The sequence below is a fragment of the Arachis duranensis genome, chromosome 5, assembly GCF_000817695.3.
Source record: "Arachis duranensis cultivar V14167 chromosome 5, aradu.V14167.gnm2.J7QH, whole genome shotgun sequence".
NCBI classification, from domain to species: Eukaryota; Viridiplantae; Streptophyta; class Magnoliopsida; order Fabales; family Fabaceae; genus Arachis; species Arachis duranensis.
In genome coordinates, this window is record NC_029776.3 from 3,820,168 (window position 1) to 3,845,363 (window position 25,196).

Below are 25,196 nucleotides of genomic sequence, written 5' to 3' on the forward strand. Positions count from 1 at the left end.
TTATATAGACGATAAACTATTCTGATTAAATAATTATCATCTATATAAAATAGATAAAGATCAAACTATATAAATTAATGTCACACATAAATATTTTTTGTCAATTTTTGCGAGAAATTCTCGTAGATGGACTTATGCATCTAATAAAAAAAAAAAGATACGGAATAGATTATATTTTTTAATCGTTAAAGTGTGGGGTGTTTAAATTAAAAAAGAGAGGAAACGAAAAGGAATTTTATTTTGTTTTTTTTCCCATTTTGAAAGTTGGAATCTTAAATTTTATTTTTTTGTTGTAAAAATAGAGTATGATCTACGGATGAAAAAGAAGTATTATTTATTTGGCGGCCACTTAAATGAAGTCGTGAAAAATGACTTCCGCTAAAGTGGCCATTCTGATTTGAACAAGTGTTTCATCATGATTTTTTTGTTAACTTGGTTTGGTTTTATTGAATTATATTGAACCAAACCATTTTATTGAATCTTATTGAATCATAGGTTCAAATTATATGATTCAAATTTAAAAATATTAATATATTTTTAGGATAATAGTTTTACGAATAAATTTGCTTAATATTTTTGTCCTTCAATAATAAAAATAAAATAATTAAAAAGTAAGTTATAATTTATATATCTAAATATAAATAAATTATAATAACATAAATTATATTAAAAAATATTAATTAATTAAACAGTTAATTTAAACTAAAAAATTAGATAATTAGTTATATTTATAATTAAATAATTTTTTACTAAGTGTTAACAATTATAATTTTGTTAGATAAAGTTAAGAATGGTGTTTCAATTGTAATTAATTGTTAAGTATAATTTTTATTTAAAATAAAGTATTATTTTATTTAAAATGTATTATCTATTCTATTATATAAAAATTAAATTTTTGTATTTAACTAGTGTATGTTCCGTATCTTATATGGGATAATACATAAAATTATATTAAAAATTTCATTAAAAAATTAAATAATATATATAGTAATTATTATTATAAATATTTTATAAAATTATAATTAAAATCAAACTCTCAATATTTTTAATATTAAATTGTTAAAATAATTAGTATTTGTCTTAATCAATTTGTTAAGTGATCATCTCACTCGTCTGCTTAAACAACTATTAGGAGTTAGAATCTCGCCTTGTGTATATAGCAATGCATTGGCTAGTGTTAAACTCTTAATAAATGGAGTATCAATACGTGGTTAGACTTGGCAGGAGTTTCTGAATACAAGGGTACCCGACCCGTTCATACCCGGATGGAAAGGGTAATAACTTGACCCAAGTCGGGATAGATTTTGCTCAAGACAGGGTATATGGTCGGGTTTAGGGTGTACCTGCCCCGAATATATATACATATAAACACTTTTTAAGAATTAAGATTTACCTCACATCACAGATGATTCATAGCTTCAGTCTATATTCTATAGCCATGCAAGATAAACTCAGTCATCATCACCCAAAATTTTCTTCTTTTCGGCTTCTTCACAAAAAAATTGCATAGCTCGCGTCATGTTGTTGCTGAATCCACCGTCGCCTACCTATTCACAACTCCCATCTTCCTTCACAGCCAGAGACGGACCCACGTTTAATATAGAGGGGGCATTTGTCCCCACAAATTTTTTTTAAAAAATTAATACTTATATACATATATACCACTTATTATATTATATTTGTCTTAAAATACTCAAAAATTAGTGATAATTAATTATATTATATTAGTTAATTAATTAATAATTAAATTAAAACTTAGTTTTCTAATTAAATACAACTTAAATTATTAGTGATTTTTTAAAAATTGTTTAAGATAAAAAAATATATTTTCTATGTATTAATATATTGTAATTATTTTGGTTAAAAAATTTATTTATATTATAAAAATTATAATAAGTAGATTTGACAAATAAGTAAAATAATTGTTTAAAAATATATATAAAAAAAATAATATTTAATCATGTTAAAAATAAAAAGGTCCTTATAAATATTTTTTTGTTATTTTAAATATTATACTATGTGTATGAAATTATATTTTTATTATTTTAAATATTATAATAATGATTGTGTGTATATTTCTAGTTCTTATCAATATGTATTAGATAGTTCTAATTTTAAATTTTGAATATATCTAAACCAATTTAGATTGGTCAAGTGATCAACTTAGTCATCCGCTTAAGTAAGTATTGAGGGTTCGAATTCTGTCTCGTATGTATAGCAAATCGTTGCCAGCCAATTGTAGATTTTTAAATGAAATTTAAATTCACGACGGATTTGTCCTTAACTTGTTAAGTATTGTGGGAAGCAAAAAAATATCTATATCTAAATTTTATTATATTTTTGTCCCTATTACTAAATTTTTCTGGGTCCGTTATTATTCACAGCTTATGTCATCATCGCTGCTCATCCTGTTACCGTCGCCACCTTTCTCCTGCCGAGTCCCTTTTCTCTAGGTAAATTTCCCCCCCCTCTCTCTTTCTCTCTCTCTCTCTCTCTCACTGTGAGTCTGTTAAATTCTTCTCTTCTTCTTCCACAGACTCATCACTTAGTCGCCTTTGCTATGAGCCCGAATGTTGCTGTTGTAATTTCATCTGAGTTTGTCACCGAATAAAATAAAATTTTTATTCAAGTTAAAAATAGGCATGCATGAGATTATTTTTGCATGTAATCTCTGAATTTTCTCATCTAAATTTGATCTATGTGGTTGAGTATTTTAGTATGGGATTATCGTGGTTTTGTTGTGACACTAATGTGATAAAAATTTCGATAATTTCATAACTAATATATGAGATAGACCAGATTATGAAAGTAATAATAGAAATAACATTCAGATTTGCGCGTAAAATTTATAAGAGGTTGTCTCAGGAAAATATATATTTATAACCCAAGTACGTAGAAGATTGTTAGAAAATTATTATTTCTTAATATATTTATTGATAATACATATATTAATTATAATCGTAAATTAAGTAATTTCACATTAAATGACTTATACAACGGTGATCTTATTTATTGTCATAAATATTGAATTAAATAAGTTATTATTACTTTTGATTTAGATAAATGAGATTAAAATCATGGATACTATTTTATTTGAGTTTTAGGGTTTATTGAGTGTCACACTCAAATATAAATAATGACTTTAGAATTTTGGTCTCCAACACATCAAACTCGCGTTCGTAACTCTTTTCCCATAGTAAAATTAAGATTCAACCCTATCAAAAATACAGAAAATTTTAATTGACGAAGATTAAAGAACCACAAGAGCCAAACTCTCTGATCTCAATCATACTCTCAAATAAAGAGACGCTTCCACGCTCTTAGTTATATTTTTTAATGAGTTAACATGAATGATCTTGAGGTTGACAAATCCTAAAATTTTTAGCTAAAATAAAAATTTTATTCAATCAAATGATAATAAATAATTTATTGAATTAAATTATATTAATGTGATCATTGGATAATAAAGAATGCTAGAAAAATAAATAAATAATATTTTAAGAGTATAAAAATATTAAATTATCATTTCAATTTACTTTTTTAATTAACGATAATAAATATCTTAAATTAATTAAATTTTTACAAAAATTATACACCTAAAACTATTTTATTTTTTCAAAAATTTTTGGATAATACAATGGTTCAATGAGAGGTTGACTATTGAGAATTGAGTATAATATTTTTAAATTCGTATTTTCAATAAAAAAAATATACTTAGTTCTATTCATCCTAAATAATTCTATATTCACTATTACTTATCCATATTTTGTGTTTTAGCTTTAGATTTTTTAAAAAAATTTGGCAAGTTAATGGAATCAAATTATATTTCTATAACATATATAAGAATGTATATTACACATAAATAAAAAAATTAGGTATAGTAAGAAAAAATACATAAATTAAAATAAAATTTAGAAAAATAAAAACCATTAAAATATTGAAGAAAAGAAATATAAATAGAAGAGAAATAAAATTATTAGATGAAAGAGAAATAATTTAATAAATTTTATGTGTATATAAAAAAAGAATAAAAAGAAGATATACAGTACTTTATTTAATTTAGCAAAATTTATGGGAATAAACACATAAAATAAGAGAATAAAATGGAAATAAACACATCGAATAAGAGAATAAAAAATTATAATAAAAAGAAGCTAAACATCTGAATTAATATCAAAAAATAAAAAATAATAAAATAATGATAATCTATCATAATCTTAATCTTTTAATATAATTAATTAATAATAATATAATTAGTCTACCATAATCAATTTTGTTACTCACTTTAACCTTATTATTCATTTATTGTATCTAAAAAAGTATATAATATCACACTTATTTTTAAAAAGATGAAACTCTTCAAATACACAGTATAATATATAATTTAAGAACAATAAAATAAAAATATCTAGAATTTTATAATAGTATTTGAAATTTTCAATGACGATAATACAAAGTGTTTAAATCGACCAAATGAATTCAATAGTTATCATTTGCACATCTTATTTAAATTTGGATCTTAAAATTTACTTTTATCTTTTTTTTCTAATATCAATTATTTTTGACAAAAAATAGAGAAAAAAATTCATTAGACAAAAAAATATCCGATCAAAAAATTATTATAAGGAGATTTATAATTAGAGAAGAAAAGAATAAAAGTATTAATAATAATTGTGAAAAAGAAACGAAGCTTGTATTAAAGAATGTTAAAAAAGAAATAATAAAGTTCATATTAATAATAATAATGCTGAGGAATGATGTTGTTGCTTTAGACTTTTAACCTTTGTCTTTGGCCATTTTTTTTCTGTTCTTTGTTTTTTTTTTAAATTATCAAGTCATAAAAAAATAAAAAATAATTCAAAAAAATGAAAACAGCAAGATCGAAAACAGTAAGATCAATAGTAACTATACAAATCAAAATACATAGGAGAAAAATAAACTATTATATGATAGAATTAACATGAGTATATTTCATCATTAAATAAACAAAGTTAATGCACAACAAAATTACATGTAAAGAGAAAAAAAAAGAAAAAAGAGTTAAAATATCAAAAGTGATAAAAATATTATTTTATAGAAGACTATAAAATAATGAACTTCTAACTAAATTAAATTGTACTTATTATTATTAGAAAGGGTAAGAGAGAGAGCAGTAGAGAAAAGGTTTGTGTGTATTCAAGTTGTGTAAAATGATACGATATAAAAAGGTATTTATAGGTGCTAAGAGAATCGAAATAATAAAGACGTAATATCCTATAATAAATATTTAGATATGTTAAATAATGCTAATTAATCTATACTATATGATATCAAAACAAAAAAGAATCACCGTGCTAATATAATATTATCAATATTATATAAATCATCTTTGTATTTATTTTTCTGTGCGTATATAATATTTAATTAACATATTAAGATATATATAATATTTTGTTAATACATATATAATATAAAGTGATTTACAAATTATTTTATTGAATATTTTAAATTAGAGTGATTTATAAATTATTATTAATTCGTATATAAAATATAATTAAATTTAATGAATTCAATTAGAATAAACAACAAATTTATTCTTTTATTTCAGACTTTATAAATGAATAAATTAATTAACTAATATAACAAATTACAATTAATGTAGTAAAATTAATTAAGTAATATATATTATAATAAATTATATTAATATTTACATATCTAATCAAATCAATTAGCTGATATAATTAAGTCATGGTAATAAATTATATTGAATGAATTAAAATAATTAAATCGGGAAACACTCTCTGAAGTATGCCACTTCAGCTCCATCATTAAGTGTAGACATCCGATTTTTATATAATAGAATAGATAGAATAGATAGATGATGGAGCTCACGTGACATGCTTTTGAGAGTGTTTTCGATTTATTTCTTTTAACGCATTAAATACAAGTTATTACGGGTAAATTCATTTCAAAATGTAGAAATTAGACTCAATTACGGTAAAATTTTAAAGGTAATATAGAATTTAACAACAAAATTAACATTCATTAAGAAAATAAATTTATTTATGACTATTTAATACACTGAAAATTAATATTAATTAGAAGTTGAGATTCAATATAGAACATAATTCAATGTCAAGTTCACCGTTGAATCTCTAATTAAGTGTGATTTAGTGATTTAGAATAAATTTAGAGTTCTATTATATGTAAATTAATGATTTAGATAAAATTTAAAAAGTAATTTTGATATGAAATATACTCTCAGACATTTATAAATTAGTAATTTGAATTAAATGTATGATTATTTGTAAACCTACAACTAAAAGTTAATTTGAGATAGTATTTAGAATATTATTTGATGTGAATTTTACTATTATTTTTCTGATTAAGTGTTGATATCAAATTTATAATATTATTTCATAGTAAATTTACTCTTACATCTAAAAATTAGCATCAATTTGTTTTTTTATGGGATTAAATATAAAACATGAATGGATAAAAAAAAATTTATTAAAGATTTTTAAAAAATCACTTACGAAAATCTTTGAAAAATTTACCCAAATAAATTTTGATTGTATTGAGTTATTTATTTTTCAAAGAAAAATCAGAAATTAATATGTTGTCGAAATTAGATATATATGTCAATTAATAATTATGGTTTAAATTATTTAACATTATAAAAATTCATATAGATGAACTTTTGAATTTGTATTAATATTTGATTTGTGGATACAAAAATAGTTTGCAATCAACAAGATTATGCTGCACAAACTTGATCTAAGAAGATTATACTTTTGAATTTGTATTAAATTTAATTGTTGTTAATTTGTTATAAACTGGTTTATTTTTATATTGGTCTAACCAGATTCATTCAACATGTTAAACCAAAAAAAAAAAAAATTATGCTGCACCAACTTCAATTTTTTGGTCTATTAAAAAGAACACATGTCCATCAAATCTTCAATCTAAAATTATATTCAACGGTCCAATTTTGAGATTCAGCAAAAGTCATTTTCCATGACTTCATTGGAGTGTCCGCCATTTATTTATTTATATAGCACCTTTTCAATTGTTTGTTAGTAGTATGCTTTATATTATTACCGAAAAAAAAAGAGAGGGGTGTTTTCCCCTACTAAATTGAGTTGTGTTACCCTATTTTCCGAATAAAAATCAAAGCTAAAATTTCTCTTAATTAATATTTTGCTAAGAGCTGTATGACTAATAATTTTATTACATATTAAGGAGTATTCAATTCATATGGATGTCAACATTTTTGGCATTATTAAAATAGACAAAATAGTAATGGTTGGCCTTCGGAATATGAACCTTGATTCCACGTGAGAATCCAATAAAATTAAGAGCGTTAACTGATTGAATATCTAAAATTAGTATTTTAGACATCTACAATTTAAAAATGCATAAGATAAAAAAATAAAAATTTGATTGTTAAAAGAATATTTGAATGTTATAAATAATGTTTTTTTACTAATATCTTTTTATTTTCATTTTTCTTTCTTTATAATTCTGAGGTGGAAACCATGAAATCATGGATCAAGTTTGAAGTATAAATGTATAATATAATAATAGTAATAATAATAATAATATTACAAGACATTGTTTCCAGTTTTCATGAGACACATGAGGATACACATGCTTTATATAAAAATCACATGATCCATTCCCAAGAGCCATGAATTCTATAATTTTTTATGCCATGCTATCATATATATAATAAATAATCCATGATTATTGAAACTAAATACTACCGACCTTTATGTAATTCTGCTGAAGAATTGAGATATATGAGTTAGATATTTAAGTTTAACAATCTACATATTATGCTAAAATAATATTTGTTCTATCAAGTCCTAAAGTGGTTAACCTAAGACGATAATGGAAATGAAAACTAGTATCCTTAAGATGAGAAGTTTTGGTTTTACACAAATACTAACTATATAAGAAGTTTTGGCACAATTTTATTTCTACAAGATATTAAATATTATCCTTATCCTTTAGATGAGAAATGAATTCCCTCACTAGTTATTATTCAACTACATATTATCATAACAACAATGCTAGGAACTAAGAATATCATCTAAAAACCAATCAAATGCTTTTGGGTGAATCTAAAATCTTTACGTAGATAGTGTTTATACTAGGTATTAGGATATTTTTTTTCTTTATAAATTGGATGGTTCTAAATCTATTTTCTGATTTATCATGTTTTAGGCATTTAAGAAGAGAAAGAGGGTGAAGAGACGGAAACTAATTGAATCAGTTTCCGTGATTCACATTGCAATGATACTAAACGTATCTCCTCCTAATTTGAATGTGATAAAACATTTAATAACCAATATTTTAAATCATAAATAAATAAAACTAATTACTATATTTATAATTAATTAAGTTGTTTTATTTTTGCCTGATCTGGAGTTGGTTCCATATATTTTTTCTTATTATAATTGCTCTCCAATAAAATATTTTTTTCTTATATTTACATAAGAAGAATATTAGAGAGTGATCAAATTTTATTACCTTTAATTCGCAGTTAATTATCAATGTTTAAAAATGTAGGCTAAAATATTTTGTTAGATTACTAGATTAAAGAAATTGAATTGATAACCAATTTATTGAATTGGCTGAGTGATAAACTCACTCGTCCGTTTAAACAAGTTGATAAAAAAAGGATAAGTAAAAAGACATCAATAAAAATCGAATAAAAAAAAACATTAAAATTGAAATAGAAACAAAATGGATAAATTAAAATTGAATACAAAGAAAATCACTATACTTTCTACCTAATTTCTTGACGCAACAAGAAAGGACTCATTAACCTTACTTAGCTAACTTGTCCACGCCATAGTTTTAGAATTGAATAGAAAGGATTTCTCAACCTTCTACTCGATTCCTGATGCAACAAAAGAGAGACCCACTCAACCTCACTTATCCACGTTATGATTTTATCATAAAACCAAAAGAGAGGTTTCACACATTTAATCACACTACAATAGTTTACGAAATATTTATAACTTTTTATTAGACTTAAAATAAAGAAAAATCCTAAACCTATAACATAAATCTCAATTTAATAACTAAATAAACAAAATTAAAATATATCAAACTAAATTGAACGTTCTAAAAATATAACCTAATAACTTCTAAATAATACTTAAACTTTTTATATCATGAACCTTTGAAGCATGTGTCACAAGTGTTGGAGGTTTGAATTTTGCCTTGTGCATGCAGCAACTCATTTGCTAACAATAAATTCTTAAATGGAGCTCAAATCCATAACGGATTAATCTTTTAGCTAAAAATAATAAATTCGTATACTTTTTCAACATTTTTTTTTACATAATGGATAAAGATGGACCATTCTGCTATGCACAAAGAAAGCTATTCATTCACTGGCAGTGGCAGAGTTTGCCATATTGATCTGAACTCTTAAAGTAAGAAGCAGCATATGATAATTTTGGTGCACATGGTGATGAAAATGGTGTCTCCCTTTATAAATCCTAAATAAATTGAAATCATGGCTTCAAAGAAACAAGAGAGTTTATGATACCAATGCAATTGAGGGTAGAGTACATAACATGGCATAACAGCAATGTTCCATGAAGCATGAACTATATAGATTTAGAACACGACATGTTTTCATGGCTTGAAATATAATGGAGCAAGCCCATTACTTTTGGCCACATCTCTTGGTGAATAGTATTATTGTGACTATATATATGCTGACACTAATAACGTGCACCCTTTAATTAAAAAGAAAAAAATGTTATTTTAGTCTTAAAGATTATAATATTGAATTTATTTCAATTTAAACTATTAGTAACTTTCAGGGGTGAGAGTTTGTTTCTCTCTTTCTTTAATGTTCTTTTTTTTTCTTTTGGGATTTAAATCCTACTAATTTACCGAATCATAAAAGATATATAAATAAAAAATTTGTATATTTATATTCGAAATTAAATAGTCAAATTTTAATATGTGATATTATTTATTTTTTTATTATCACAAATATCATATTATAATGAATCTAGTCAATTAGAATAATAAATAGCTCTTATAAACATAAATAATTTATTTAAAACTTAGCAAATAATTAAATATATAGTTAAAATCTGTGGACTGTGGGTCATTTTTTTGAATATGAGAAGTATGTGTGTGTTGTGCATTGTTGTGGAAAATACAGGTGTTGGACATAGATGTGGGACAATTTTTTCTGAACCAGGAAAAAAAATTAAGCTTACTAATCGGACAGTCCAATTAGTGTAAGAGAGAAAATTTAAATTTTGGCGAAAGTAATCGAACCTTTCGATTTGTGTTTAAAAAATTAAAAAATTTGGGGTACACAAATCGGACGGTTCGATTTTTGCTGCTGACACCACAATTGCGTAAAGCACTTATACACTCCATGACTGTGTCTTACACCATTTTCTCCTCAGCATCTAAATTAAAAAGTGAAAATCTGTACATATAATAAAACAACACAATACTCTAGACTTAACAAAGAGCATTTAAATAATTGCCCTAAAAAAATGCACACAGATTATTACCTATTTAGTTCAGGTAAGAAAATTAAATTGAAAAAAAAAAATTTTTCCCCTTTTAAATGAAAATTCTATATGTACTACAAGGACAATAATAACAATAATTTTATACTATTGAAGTAAGTGAGTACGGCAACATAATGTGAATATATTATTGAAGATTTGAATAGAAAGATGTGAAACTTCAACTATATCATAATAAGTTCCTAACTCCTAAGCTTACAGTCTAGCAGAGAATATGATTCCTAGATACATTGATCTTGATACGTAAAGTTGTTTAAGCTTCAAATGCATGCAGAAGAACTATACAATATACATGTGATATTCTTCTACATATGTCCCCTTTTAATTGGTTACTTTTAACACAAGCACCACATCAAACATAGGTCACACAAAAAATAATTTGTTGCAATGCTTTCATTATGTTAACATTTTGTTTCAAATTTTCAATTTCCAATGTAGAAGGAAAAATAGTATCATATGGTTGATTGAACCCTTATGTCTCCATATAAGAGTAAATGCACTAGCAACACAACACCTTATGGTTTCCATTATTCATAGCCATAAGCCACCAAGAAATTAATTATATCAATTTGAACAAAAAAATAGCTCATATGTCTCCTTAATAACCCTTCTAATGTTACCCTAGATTCCAGGCCTATGATGCTTGCCAACATTAGGCTACAACTACTGCATTGTTTGAGCTTGTTATTATTCTTAGAAAATATTTAAGATTTAATTATTCTATTATAATTTTATTAAATTTTTGATTATATTTTTATAATTTTTTATTAATATCTATACTATATCAAATTTTATATTTAAGTTTCTGTCATAATAAAAATATTAAAATTAACAGCATATTTTATTAAACGAAATGAATATGTCTAATATTTGACTGAATATTCTGTATAATTTAATAGAATATTTTGTTAATTTTAACGTTTTTATCACCGTAAAAACTTAGTTACAAAATTTGATATAGTATATATAGAAATCTAATTAAAAAATATATATAGAAAGACTTAATTAAAAATTTAGTAAATTTATAGGACCAACAGAGTAATTAAACTAATATTTAAATCAACAATCACTAATTATTCTTTGACCCAATACATGAATTGGCAATTCAATCATACACATGACAATTAGTATTTGAATAATGTTTCTTTTTTGAAGATGAAATTATTGATGGATAATATTTAATAGTGGGGGGAAGCAAGGGAGCACATACCAGCAATGCACTGTATGCATTGTTTACCACAAATTTGATCATAGTACTACGTTGCAATATCTTAGGCCATTGGATTAATTAATAAAAGGGTGACTATAACTACCAAATTGTTGGCCTAAAATGTTACATAAGCCTTGTGAAAAGTAATCACATGCACACATTTGTAACACAAGTTTTTTAAGGTTATTGTGTGAATGTTCTTGTATAAATAGAATGGAGGATTAAGGCATGTTATGAGTCACAAGCATTAAAGCATTCTTGTGTTAACAAAACTTTTTCTTTCTTTTCTTTAAAACAAGAACAAAAAGATGGATCATGAAGCCATTTCTAAATTACCCTTTTCACATCAACCAGTAAGGTCTATTAGTTTTCCCTCAAGAACACACCCTTCTTCTCAAAGAATTGAATCACTATTCACACACCTTAAACCACATTATTATTCTTCTCAGTCTGTTTCAAGCACTAGTTGCTTTGATGCAGAGACAATTCAGAATGGTTTGGTTGTTCTTGCTGATTTGTACAACTTCATGGAGGAACTTCTTCAATCTACACAAACTCAACAAGCTCTTTTGCATCACCAAGATGGAAAGCTTGTAGAAGAGGCATTAAGTGGATCAGTTACATTGCTTGATGCTTGTGGTTCTGCAAGGGATTTGTTGTTAGCTCTAAGGGAACAAGTTCAGTTGCTTCAATTGGCGATTCGACGAACAAGAAGAGGAGATTCAAGCATTGTTGAAAGCAGTGTTTCTGCTTATGAATGCTTCAGAAAGAAGGCAAAGAAAGAAATCACTAAGCAACTTGGTATGCTGAAGAAAATGGAAAGCAACAAAGATAGTTCAATTTCTTCTTTGTTGAGTCAAGATCAGAATCTAGTGTTCTTTGCTAGAGTTCTAAGAGAATCAAGAACTATAACCACATCTATATTTTGTTCTCTTCTATTGTTCATGTCAATGCCAACACTTGGAACAAAAGGGTCATCTTTGATCTCAAAGTTGAAGCCAAAAAGATTGTTTTTTTCTTCTTCAAACAAGGAACAGAATAAGAACAATGATGGAGTGGTAGCAGATCTCAACACTGCTCTTTGTTCTCTCCTTGGAAGAGAGAAAAATGGTGGTGATTCAATTAAGAGTGAAGTTCAAGGAGCATTGAGAGTGCTAGAGACACTAAATGCTGATCTTGATGGATTAGAGGGTGGATTAAATTGTATGTTTAGATGTTTAGTAAGAAACAGAGTTTCATTTCTTAATATGCTTACTCATTAGTAATTAATTAGCATAATGATTTTGAGTGAGGTACATATAAATTCAATGTCTTTTGTAAATTTAAGAATGATCATGTAATCCGAGTTTTAACTCTTAAGATTTTGAATGAGAGAATCATGATTCTGAATTCAATTTTGTCTACTAAAAGTTTTCATATTCATTATTTTTTCTTGAAAGTTAGATCCTGTCAATGTCACTTTAAAGCCTGAAACAAATTGTTTTGCACTTTGTAAAATTTGATACATTCAAAATTTTTAGATACATTAAATTTTAAATTTACCAAATTGGAATAAACTTTTTTTTTTTGAAAGAGATAGATACAATTATTTGATCAAACACTAATAATTAATTCAGGAGATGGAGCTTTTCCATCAAAATTTGAATAATATATCACATTATTCTAACAACTAAGTCCTTTTTTGGGGCTATCGAGCATGTTTTATTTTACAAAACACAATAATTACTTTGATATGTTTTTTATTAACAAAATTATTTTTTCTTCACATAAGTCATGATATCATATTATAAGTACTAAAGCATAGCAGGACAATATGTAAGCATACTTTGAAACACATATTATTGTATTACTTAAGGTAAATAGCACATAATTTACCCATTTTTCTCTTTGGCTCAAGCAGGCTAAGGTTAGTTGACCATTTGACTTAGTATAATAAACTGAGAATTTAGACTGGTTAATGCATATTAAATCGTGCATTACCTAAAAGTAGAGTAACTTGTAGGTAATAACATTACTTAAAAGGGGAAATGATACTTTGTCTTTTGAAGTTTAATAAAAGTTTTAAAAATACTCCTAAGTTTTAGTTTGTTTTAATTTTGTCGCAAAAGTTTTCGATTTGCATCAATATTCCTAACGGCTAATTTTTTAAAAAATTTAAGACTGATTCAACAACAATTTCATAAGAACAACCCTTAATACAAGCAAATCAAGCATAATTTTCATGTATTATTGTTAGATTAGTCTTAAATTTTTTGAAAATTTAGCCATCGAAACTATATTTGATGCAAATCGAAAACTTTTAGAACAAAATTGAAACAAAATAAAATTTAAAGGTATTTTTAAAATTTTTTACCAAATTTCAGAGATAAAAAGTATACTTTACCCTAAAAAATAAGGAAAATGAGGCTTTTTATTTTTTGTATTGTAGTATATTAGTGTTTTTCAATAATGTGAAAACTTAGTGTGTTTTTATTTTGTATGAATGCTACAAATTCAAGGGTTAGATTTGTAGATTTTATTTTATTTTTTTAAAAATTTACAAATATAAAGGTCAGATTTATATTTTAATGTTCAAAATTTTTTAAAACATGCAAATTGAATCTCCAATTTGGATTTTCTTTTTTTTTTGTTTTTATACCCAAAACTGACCCTCAATTTTCTATCTTCACCCAAAATCTGATCCCAATTTTCTATCTCTATCCAAATCTGAACTTCTGGTTTGTAGTTTCTAATTTAAAAAAAAATATCTCCATATTCACACAAAAAAATACCAACTCTCCATAATAATTATAACACACTCCTCTAATCCATGACAAAAAAAATTAGCCGGAAAATGAAGAGTATCATACATGTATACTATTATCTTCTCTTACTCGTTTTTTTTTTCTAAAAAATTTTTGTGCATGATTATGCTCCTTGTATTTTTGTTAAGAGACTATGGTTCTCTTCTAAATTTTTTGTGATGGGTCGTCTTCAACTTATTATTATTATGACATGTTTATTGGACCAGATTTTATGGGCTTAGTTTATGTGTAGATTTCTTTTTTATAAAGTATCAAAAAGAAATAATTTGAATTATTTTGGTAGGCCTAGGCCTGCTTCATGATCAAACTTTGATCTCTACTTTTCACAAGACTATTAATAGATACAATTTGGCCCGATTAAAAAATTGGGCCTATGTAGAAATCAAAATTTCAGACGGATTCGATTTTTGGCAAGAGATTTCAAAAGAAGTCAAAAGAAAAGCAAATTAGAATAAACAAAAACAAAGATGCTTGGCGTATATAAAAAAAGTCATTAAATTAATTATTAATATAAATATAAAAAATACAAAATATATATTGAATATCTAATATATATATATATACACACACATAAATACATGATGACTAATTTTTAGCGTGTACATAATATTTTTATAAATAAAATAAAAATATCAACTGTACACACAAAAAATAACCATGAACAAGCATATTTTGAGCATCAAGATCTTAATATTCTAAGGAAAGTCATAGCAATGAACATGAACATAAGAGACAAGTGAACATGCTTTCTCTTTAATTAGATTATGTTCAAATCCTCTTATGCATCACAATTTTTGGGATATAGAGAGGTTGTAAATGTAATAGTTGTATGATACAAAAGAAACTTCATGCACTATATTTATTAGGTCTAATATTGGTTGGTGCAAATAATTTGGAACAAAAGATGGAATGAAAAGTTGATACTTTAGTTTTTGAAGATAAAATTAATACAAGCAATTAATCCACTATACAATTGGCTATACTCTGTAATTGTACTGAAAGTATAAACTTTGATTGAATAACAACAAAGGCACCAAAATATAGAGTATAAAATTTTCTCTGTATTTGATTTGATTGAATAACTATTTATATACATATGTACAGAATTGCTTTATGTTGAAGATAGTCTCTATTGGGATAATATGTTCAAAAGGGATGTCTTAGTCTTAATCATGCTCCTAAATAAGCTTTCTAATCTAATCTCAATGCTTTCAATTGCAATCTCCAAAGCCTCCAATTGCTCATGTGCTACTTTCATGTTGGAACCATTAGCACCTTCTTTTAAAAGGATGTTCAAAGTTGCATCCACCAATTGCAATTCATTGCAATTCTCTGAGTTTTCAGATGCAACCACTCCTTTATGCATCAACTTGTTCATCCATTTGGCTGCCTTTGACTTCGATGCTGGACGAGCGAAAAAAGTCAAAAGGGATTGGAAGATAGACACATTCATTGCAATCACTTCTCTTAAAACACTCATCACTTCTTCATTCAACAGTTGAGATGCTCCAAATTTGCTTTGTAGCTGCTTCAAGGATGTGATCACCTTGTTGACATTTTTCTTCATCTTCTTTGAGAAGGAATTGTATTCAGCTATGCTTGTTTCAATGGTTGAATCACCCTTTCTCCTTCTAAGAGCTGAATGAAGGAATTGCACATTCTCCTTGATCTGCATAACTGTGTCCCTTGTGATGCCACATGTATCCAAGACCTTCATGGATCCATCCAAGATTTCTTCAATGCATTTGTCACCTTCTTGTTGAAAGATGACCTTTTGGGTTGATGCAACATTGAGAAGATCATCCAAAGAAGAGTGTAAATCTTCCAAAAAGGACAAGCTAGTGACAACTGACTCAGACGTCGAAGTTGCTTCGAAAGCCTTGAGGTTGTTCAATTGATCTCTTACTCTGGAGGAGCATGGATGAGATCCATTTGGCAAACTGTTTGATCGAACATGCAACTTGCTTGCCATTGTCACTACTCTTTTTTTGGAGTAAGTTCAATGCTTGTGTTCTGCAGTCCAAAGTCCATTGAAACTCTTTATATAGGGGCTATTCAATTATTCATGATTTGATTCCATAGGCTAACACAGGAAACATTACAACTCACCTATCTTATAATCAAAGTGTATAAACCAGAAAGCATGTGGATCATGCATATAATTTATTGGAATATGTTAAGCTTGTCACATCTCTGCCTAACAATAACAATAACATTATTGAAAGTTACATGGTTTCAAAGTTTATTAAATGACACCACCTAATGTGCCTCAACTTGCTCCCCATTAATACATTACCCTCTTTGATTCAAAATAATATATAATTGATGCTGCTTCAGATATTGTCTCAATATGAGGGGGTTGGAGCTATGCAAAATTGGATTAAATTACAAATTTTTGAGATGCTGGGATCTGGATTGTGATATGGAGAATGGTAATAATATATATGACAGATAAGTTTGTTAAGATTAAGAGAACATAATGATGGACAGATTAGCAGCATTGGAATAGTTCTTAAATCATGTATCCCTTTCTTATTATCATAATTTCTTTCTAATAATTTATTATTATAGAAATAAAAGTATTTAACTCAATTATCTTCTACCTTGAGGATTTTAAAGTTTTAAATATGTGATTAAATAAAAGCGTTAACGTTTTTCACAAAATAATCTCTCTTTCTTGGAAGGCAGACATGTTCATCAATCATCACTATCACTTTCCTGGAATGCTAAGATCTTGATGTTGATTCAAGAGTGCATGCTCTTAATTTGTTTCAATATTTTCAAACTCAATCAAGTTTCTTCTGTTTATTAGCAAATAAAAGAAAGAAAAGAAGAGTTCTGTGACTAATCTTGATAAAAATATGAACAGTAAGAGCTGCTATAGATTTAGTTTGTATTTCAAGTTAGCAGGTTAATAAATTTGGAAAATTTGATTTTTTTTTTTTTTTACTTGAAGCCTAAAAGTCAAATATAATAACTGGATATTAATTGTTTTGTTCACTAGACAAGAGCATATTCATATAGTATTTGCTATTTAGATAAATAAAACAATGAGTAAACAAGAAAGGCACAAATTTTGAGAGTATAAACTTTTGTATGCATTTAATTTGATTGTATTTGTACACATATATATATACACATATGGTAGATCAAAATTGGTATTTTGAAGATAGTGTGTATTCTATTGGGATAATATGTTCAAAAGGGATGTTCTAGTCTTAATCATGCGCCTAAATAAGTTCTCCAAACCACTCTCAATGCTTTCAATAGCAATCTCCAATGACTCTAATTGTTCATTGGAAGCTTGAATCTGGGAGCCTTTAGCACCTTCATTTAAGAGGGTGTTCAAAGCTGCATCCACCAATTACAATTCATTGCCACTCTCTGAGTTCACTTCTTCCTTTTGCATCAACTTGTTCATCCATTTGCTTGCCTTTGACTTTGAAGGACCACCCAAGAATGATAGCAGACATTGGAAGACACACATGTTCATTTCTATCACTTCGCTTAGAATTCTAAGATCTTGATGCTGATTTAAGATTCCATATTTGCTTTGTAGGTGTTTCAAAGATGTGATCAACTTGTTGACATTCTTCCTCATCTTCTTTGAGGAGGAATTGTATTCGGCTATGCTCTTTTCAATGCATGAGTCTCCCTTTCTTCTTCTAAGAGATGAATGAAGGGATTGTACATTCTCCTTGATCTGCATGACAGTGTCCCTTGCAATGCCACACACATCCAAGACTTTGATTGAGCCATCCAAGATCTCTTGAAAGCATTTCACACTTTGATGATCAGAAATAGCCTTCTGGGTTGAACCAACATTGAGAAGATTGTCCATTGAGAAGTATACATCTTCCAACATGGACAAGCCTTTGACAACCGACTCAGATGTGCAGGTTGCTTCAAAGTTCCTGAGGTTGTTCAACTGCTCTTGCACTCTTGAGGAGCATGGATGAGATCCATTTGGCAAACTGTTTGATCGAATATGCAATTTGCTTGCCATTGTTCTTTTTTTTGTTCAAGCTCAATGCTGTTTGTTTTCTGTAGTCTAAGACCTTTGACACCTCTCCTTATATAGGGTCTATTCAATTATTCATAATTTGATTCCATAGACCAACTTAAGAGATAATACAGTTCACCAATCTTAATCATGTGTAGAAAGCATGTGAAGCATGCATTATTTTCTAGAAATATGGTAAGCTTGTCCCATCTCTGCCTAACATGTGATAGTTTTGCAGCAAATTATTCAAAGTGAAATGGTTTTGAAACTCTGAAGTGTATTATCTGGCATGTCTCCATTACTCATCACCTAATGTGTATATAATATAATCCATGCTTCTTCAGAGATTGTCTCAAAATCATGAGGTTGGAACTGTGCAACATGGATTAAATTACTCATCTTTGCAAAGTTAAGATCCACATTTTGAGATATGAAGAATGGTTTAATATGTGACAGATAAGTTTGTTGAGAACAAGAAAACATACTGATGAGCAGATTAGTAGCAGAAGAGTAATTATTAAGTGTGTCCACGAATAACATGTAGTATTCATGTCTCCCCTTCCTATTATCAGAATCTCCTTCATCATGTAGTACTAATCTTGTTTTAGCTTTTAGCATATCATAAAGAATGTTGATACTAATATTTAGCTCAATATTCTTGGGAAACTTCCAAGTACATAAGGACATTCGATACTGTTCTTGCTGTTTGTTATACTTATATAGGATCATGAATGTTTGTGAAGATTTCTTGTGACAATTCAGCCTCATTTTTGCTTGTGACTATTATTGGAGTTTTCTATTGTTTGAATTTAATTATATACAATTTGATTAGAAAAGTTTTGTGCAAAATCTAAAAGTTTTATATTAAGTAAAAGTATTTAACTCAATTTAAAAATAGTAACTTGTCCTAATTACTTTAGAGTAAAATCTCACCCTAACCGTTATTATTCTTGTCCTTCATCAATTGAAAAATGACAATATGGCTCTTAATCACTAATTTCGTCATATTTTTTGGCCTCTGTTAAACTTTGCAATCAAAATTAATAGATTATGTTTATGTGTAAAATAACCATTCCAAAAGACAAAACACTTCCTGTCGTATCATTAATACACGGCAATAAAGTAGAACAAGTAAATTCTTGTGAAAAAATTTATGAGACACTTAACTCCTAACTAATTATAAATATAAACACAAAAATTTACAATAAACTATAAGTAGGACAAGTATTCTTAAATTTTAACAAACCATTATACCCGCTGCTATACTAGTTGCCGCTGCTATACTAATTGTTGGCCTTAGTTGATAGTAGCCTCAGTTCCTTCCTCCTCTTTATAATCAACTACTTTGTGATGTTCACATGTCACATCCAATGGATATGGATCTCAACAAATAAAACATGAGATTGAGATAGGGAGAGTGTTAATGTGGCAGCAATACAAGGCAATGTTTTTTATGACTAATGAGGTTTTCTGATTGCAAACACTATGAGGACATGATAGGTAGCACCATATAATAATAATAATAATAAGAGAATAATGTTTGGAAGAGATGTGACAAGCTTCACATATACCAAGGATTTGAATGCATGCATGAAGCACATGATTGGTGAGTTGTATGTCAGTGTGATTAGAAGCATTCATCTATGAATCATTTAGTGGCTCCTCCTATGTCCTATGGTATATATAGAATGAGACTCAAGAGACTTGGTAACACCACATCCACATTCATCTTCCTTTAATAAACAAGAACTTAATAGCAAACATGGCAAGCAAATGGATCTCACCCATGCTTCTTAGAAGATCTATACATTCAAAGTCTTGGATGTATGTGGCATAACAAGGGACACTGTGATGCAGATCCCTTCACTCTGCTCTTAAAAGAAGAAAGGTTGATTCTTGCATTGAAAAAAGTGTATCTAAGTACAGTTCCTTTTCAAAGAAGACAAGGAAGAATCTCAACAAGCTGATCACATCTTAGAAGCATTTACAAAATAAACTTAGAGCATCTCCACTCTTGAATCAACTTCAAGATGCTAGTATTCTAAGGGAAGTGATTGCAATGAACATGTCTGTCTTCCAATTCTTTCTCTCATTCTTAACTGGTCCTCCTTCAAAGTCAAAGGCAACCAAATGGATGAACAAATTGATCCACAAAAAAGAGAATTTGAATGAATTGCAATTTGTGGATTCAACTTTAAGCACCCTTCTCAATGATGCTGCTCATGGTTCAGCATGCAGATAGCATCTAACAGATTGGAGGTTTTGGAGGATGTCATTGAAAGCATTGAAATTGGTCTAGAGAACTTATTTAGGTGCATGATCAAAACAGGAGCATCTCTTTTGAACATCATGACTCAATAGAGAAAGAATCTACATAATCTTTTTTCTTTTTTTTTTTTGTCTCTAGATCCTACAAAAGCATCCAAAATTTTGAGGATGTTATAAGGATTAAAAATTTTGATCTCATTTATTTGTACATGTATACATTTAATAGTTACACAATCAAATACAACAAAAATTTTATAGTTTAAACACTATATTCTCTTGGTCATGTTTTATGCTTCCCTTAGCTCATACAGTGGTATTTATTTCAAAATCAATATAATATTTTGGATAGTGTTGTGTTGGTTTGATTTTTTTTATTAAATTTTATTTAAATAATTTAAAATTTTAAAATTATAAAATTTTTAACTTAAAATTTAGATGACTATAATTTAAATTAATGATTTAATTCAATCAAATACAAATAAATGTATTCGTATGTTTATATATATTCAATTTTGAAAAAAAAGGTATACAGTTTTTAAATTAACAATTTAAAATTTTAAATGCATCATATGTGCAAAATAAATTCAGGATTTGATACGTCAAAATAATATCTTGAATACTATTGTATTGGTTTGATTTTTATTTTTTTATTTCATTCAATTTTATTCAAATAATTTAAAATCTTAAAATTACAATTTTTTATTTAAAACTTAGATGAATATAATTTAAATTAACGATTTAATTCAATTCAATATAAATACACGTATTCATATTATTATATTTGTATGTTTAATTATGTTTATATATTTGATTTTAAAAAAATATAACGCTATAAATTTTTTAAATTAAAAAATTCATAATTTTTTAGTCTATATACTCGCTCAAAATGTGTAATGGGTATTTAAAATCATAATTCATCTATACATTATACATTTCAATAAATATATTTTATTAATTTGAGTAAAAAACTTTTAAAATAATAGATGAACTTTTATTTCATAATTAGTTATAGAAAAATTTATATAATACTAAAATGTGTAATGATGTGTAGTAAATTTAATTAATTAAGCGTATTAATGAATGGAATATATTTTTTATTGTAATAAAGAAAGAAAATATATAATATAATTTTTTTAATAATTGCCATCTATTTAAAATAAATAAGATAATTCAATAACAAAAAAAGTTTTTTAATGATTGTCACCTATTCAAAATAGTTGACATGATACAAGGAGAAATAACTATATGTCTATATGTTATAAACTCATTTTACATAAATTTAATATCAATTTTTATATAATAAAAATATATTAATTAATCGCTGTTTTTATTTATTTGAGTCTTCATAACGCGTTAGTTTCATTCTAGTTCTGATAAAAAAAAATTGCAAACTCTTTCCAGAAGTTATTTCTTTCTTGAGTGAGCAAAATAAAGTTTTTTTAGTAATTTTTTCTTCAATTAATGCATCGGTCCCATTATCTCCTGAATTGTTAGTTGTTATTATTACTAGTTGGGTATTCAAGAAATTGTTTGCTGTTAACTGATGAACCACACACATACATTAAATTTATTCCAATATTCTCAATATATGATTTCTTAGTAACTATTAACATGATTCCTTAACTTCTAAGTCACATATTAGAGTAATTATCCATTCTGAATGACATAATTATTTATGTTTACGTATTTATCAATAAAAATAGAGAGTAAAACAATGATTAATACATTCAGTTGTGCACAATTATAACTAGAATAATTATGTAACATCAAAATAGGTTGATGGATGATGAGAACCCATAAATTGGATAGCAGATCAAAATAATGACACTATGAAAGTGACTAAAAAATCTAGTTTCATAGGGTTGGACATGAGTATATGACTGGTGGTTTTATTATTGTTGTTCTTTCAATTATTGGAAGGGCCCTATCTCATTCCATAGTCATAAGCATAATTAAACAGGATTACCAATTTCAACGATGCCCTCCAATTAACGTTGTCGTCTGTATTAATTAATCCACAAATTTATTAATTAAATATGAATAATAATAATAATAAATTTGAAGTTAACTAAAATAATAATAAGTATGTTACATTAAAATCAAAATGACATGGGTTTAATTTTTAGAGTTAAGAATTTTTTTTTTATAAATTAAATGATCAAAGATATTTTAAAAAAAATTGTATACCAACTTTTTACTTTCTCTCTCATATTCCCATTATATATAGTAAATTATTTAGGTTATGTTTAGTAAAAGTTTAACAACAACAATAATAATAGAAAATTAAAGAAAAAGTAGATAAATTGTGCCATTATTTTTATAGATGAATAAATATCTCTTTTCTCTAAATAAATTTATATTTCTTTTTTTGCCGCTCTAATCATAAGGTATGTTAGTGTCGTTAATTTTAAGAAAAGGAATACCAACTAAGTTGTTATTGAATTGCAGCATTGAAATCAGGGGCGGAGCTAGATAAAATATTAGAGGGGGGCCAAAAATATTTATACAATAAACTAAGACTAAAATAAAATTTTAAGAGGGGCTAAACTGAAATTTACATATAATTTACAAGTAAAAAATTAAAATTAGGGGAGGCCATCGCCCCCCTTTGCCACCACCTAGCTCCGCCCCAGATTGAAATAGCAAATTTTACACTATATGGACTGCAGAGAGATTAAAACAAAAATGATGTAATAACAAAGTGAAAATATGTTTAACAAAATTTGCAACAACTCTTTACATTTACATAAAAGCATCAATAAACTTTATGCAGATATATAACCCTCATTAAACTTAAGTTCTAAACTACACATGCTTAGAATGTTCATGATATTAAATATAGTTTCAGGGAGAAATTATATTAAGAAAAGATACTCGAGTATTAATAAGGTGCTTAAACAAGCCCTCTAATCCATTCTCAAGCCCTTCAATGACTAAAATCAGAGCTTCTATCTCTCTTTGTGCAGATTGAATAATCTTCTGAGTCTCAAAATCCTTGCTTTGATTATTATTATTATCCATAACCATTCTGCAGAGTGCTAAATCCACCTTTTCTATTTCATTCACATTGTCCTGTTGAATATTGTTGCATACAAGCACTCCTTTCTTCATTAATCTTGACACAAAATCCCACTTTCTAGCCTTAAACTTGAAGATTGGTGAAGAAAGAAACACAAGAAGTGACTGAAAGATTGAACTTGTGATCAAACTAGACTCTCTCAGAACCCTTACAACTGCAGATAGGTGCTGATTAAGATCCAAGGGTGGAGAATATGATCCAAAAGAGTGATGATCCACATAATGCTTCAATAAAAGAAGAGATTTTGTGCATTCCTTCCTCATGTTTCTTCTCAAAGTCCAATATGAATTGAGATGGTTTTCAATACCAAAATCACCAACCATTTTTCTCCTTCTGAGTGCTGATTGAACTTCACCAACATTCCCTTTGAGCAACATGATGGAATCTCTTGTCTCCCCCAAGATCTCCAAGAATCTTAGAGGGAAATCAAGAAGCTCATCAACCCATTTCTCATTGTGGTGTTGGGAAAGTGCTTGTTGAGTGAGTGGAAGATTCAGAAGATCTTCAACCACACACTTGTACAACTCTTTAAGGTCATGAAGGCCACAGCAAATTGTTTCCACCACCTTTGATGATGATGATGATGGCTCCCATGATTTGAGCTTGTTCAGCTCCTCTTCAACCCTTGCTGTGCTTGGATGTGATCTTGTTGGCAAGCTTATAGATCGAATATTGTTAGTATTACTGCTATAATGCTTTTGTGAAATGCCAGCCATAGCTCCCCTTTTCATCATACTACTACTGCTCATTCTTCATCTTTTTTATATACTTTTTTTTACGAAATATGTTTGTGTATATATATATAACATGTGAAGAAAATGTGGGGTATATCCTATTACTTTAATTTTAATGTACTGATAGTATAAAATATTTTACACAATTATACAATCATATCTGTTCTTTTGAATAATTATTTATGACGGTTAATAAAAATAGTACTTAATTTTAGTGCATAATTAAATACACTTATAAAATTATTTTACATTGTGGGTGTGCATCAAAACTAAATTCATATCCTATATGGTCGTCTTCAAGCAGCTACACAATTAACCACTCATATAGTTTTAAAATGGAGGCCCTCATCTCTCAATGCTGTAATTAAGGTGCACCTCACAATTCTGCCTTGAGTTTTCCATTCCAAAGATATTCCATAAAGTATAAAGAATTATTTTTAGTTAGAAAATATTAATTAATTTTAGTGTTTAGATTTAAAATTTAAATTTAAAATTTTAGAAAAATAAAATAATTTTAAAATTATTGATTGATATTAATAAAA

The 25,196-nt window shown here is 27.0% G+C and overlaps 3 protein-coding genes and 2 pseudogenes across 3 annotated transcripts; 2 read left to right on the top strand and 3 right to left on the bottom strand.

Moving 5' to 3' along the window:
* The first annotated feature begins 12,014 nt into the window (after positions 1-12,014).
* LOC107487338 (uncharacterized) lies at positions 12,015-13,089 on the top strand. Its single transcript, XM_016107954.3, has one exon. It carries the CDS (start codon positions 12,075-12,077, stop codon positions 13,026-13,028), a length of 954 nt encoding a protein of 317 aa, XP_015963440.1. The 5' UTR covers positions 12,015-12,074; the 3' UTR covers positions 13,029-13,089.
* Positions 13,090-15,699: 2,610 nt separating this feature from the next.
* LOC107487424 (uncharacterized) lies at positions 15,700-16,542 on the bottom strand. Its single transcript, XM_016108065.3, has one exon. It carries the CDS (start codon positions 16,540-16,542, stop codon positions 15,700-15,702), a length of 843 nt encoding a protein of 280 aa, XP_015963551.1.
* A 1,141-nt stretch (positions 16,543-17,683) lies between these two features.
* Positions 17,684-18,576, bottom strand: LOC107487428 (uncharacterized; annotated as a pseudogene).
* A 1,533-nt stretch (positions 18,577-20,109) lies between these two features.
* LOC110280858 (uncharacterized) lies at positions 20,110-20,934 on the top strand (annotated as a pseudogene).
* Positions 20,935-23,633: 2,699 nt separating this feature from the next.
* LOC107487422 (uncharacterized) lies at positions 23,634-24,668 on the bottom strand. The gene has a single exon (XM_016108063.3). The coding sequence runs from the start codon at positions 24,652-24,654 to the stop codon at positions 23,686-23,688; it is 969 nt and encodes a 322-aa protein (XP_015963549.2). The 5' UTR covers positions 24,655-24,668; the 3' UTR covers positions 23,634-23,685.
* Positions 24,669-25,196: the final 528 nt, after the last annotated feature.

What these genes read in the sequence shown, in the direction of transcription:
- LOC107487338 (XM_016107954.3), top strand. Translation starts at nt 12,075, where the DNA reads ATGGATCATGAAGCCATTTCTAAATTACCCTTTTCACATCAACCAGTA.
- LOC107487424 (XM_016108065.3), bottom strand. Translation starts at nt 16,542, where the DNA reads ATGGCAAGCAAGTTGCATGTTCGATCAAACAGTTTGCCAAATGGATCT.
- LOC107487422 (XM_016108063.3), bottom strand. Translation starts at nt 24,654, where the DNA reads ATGATGAAAAGGGGAGCTATGGCTGGCATTTCACAAAAGCATTATAGC.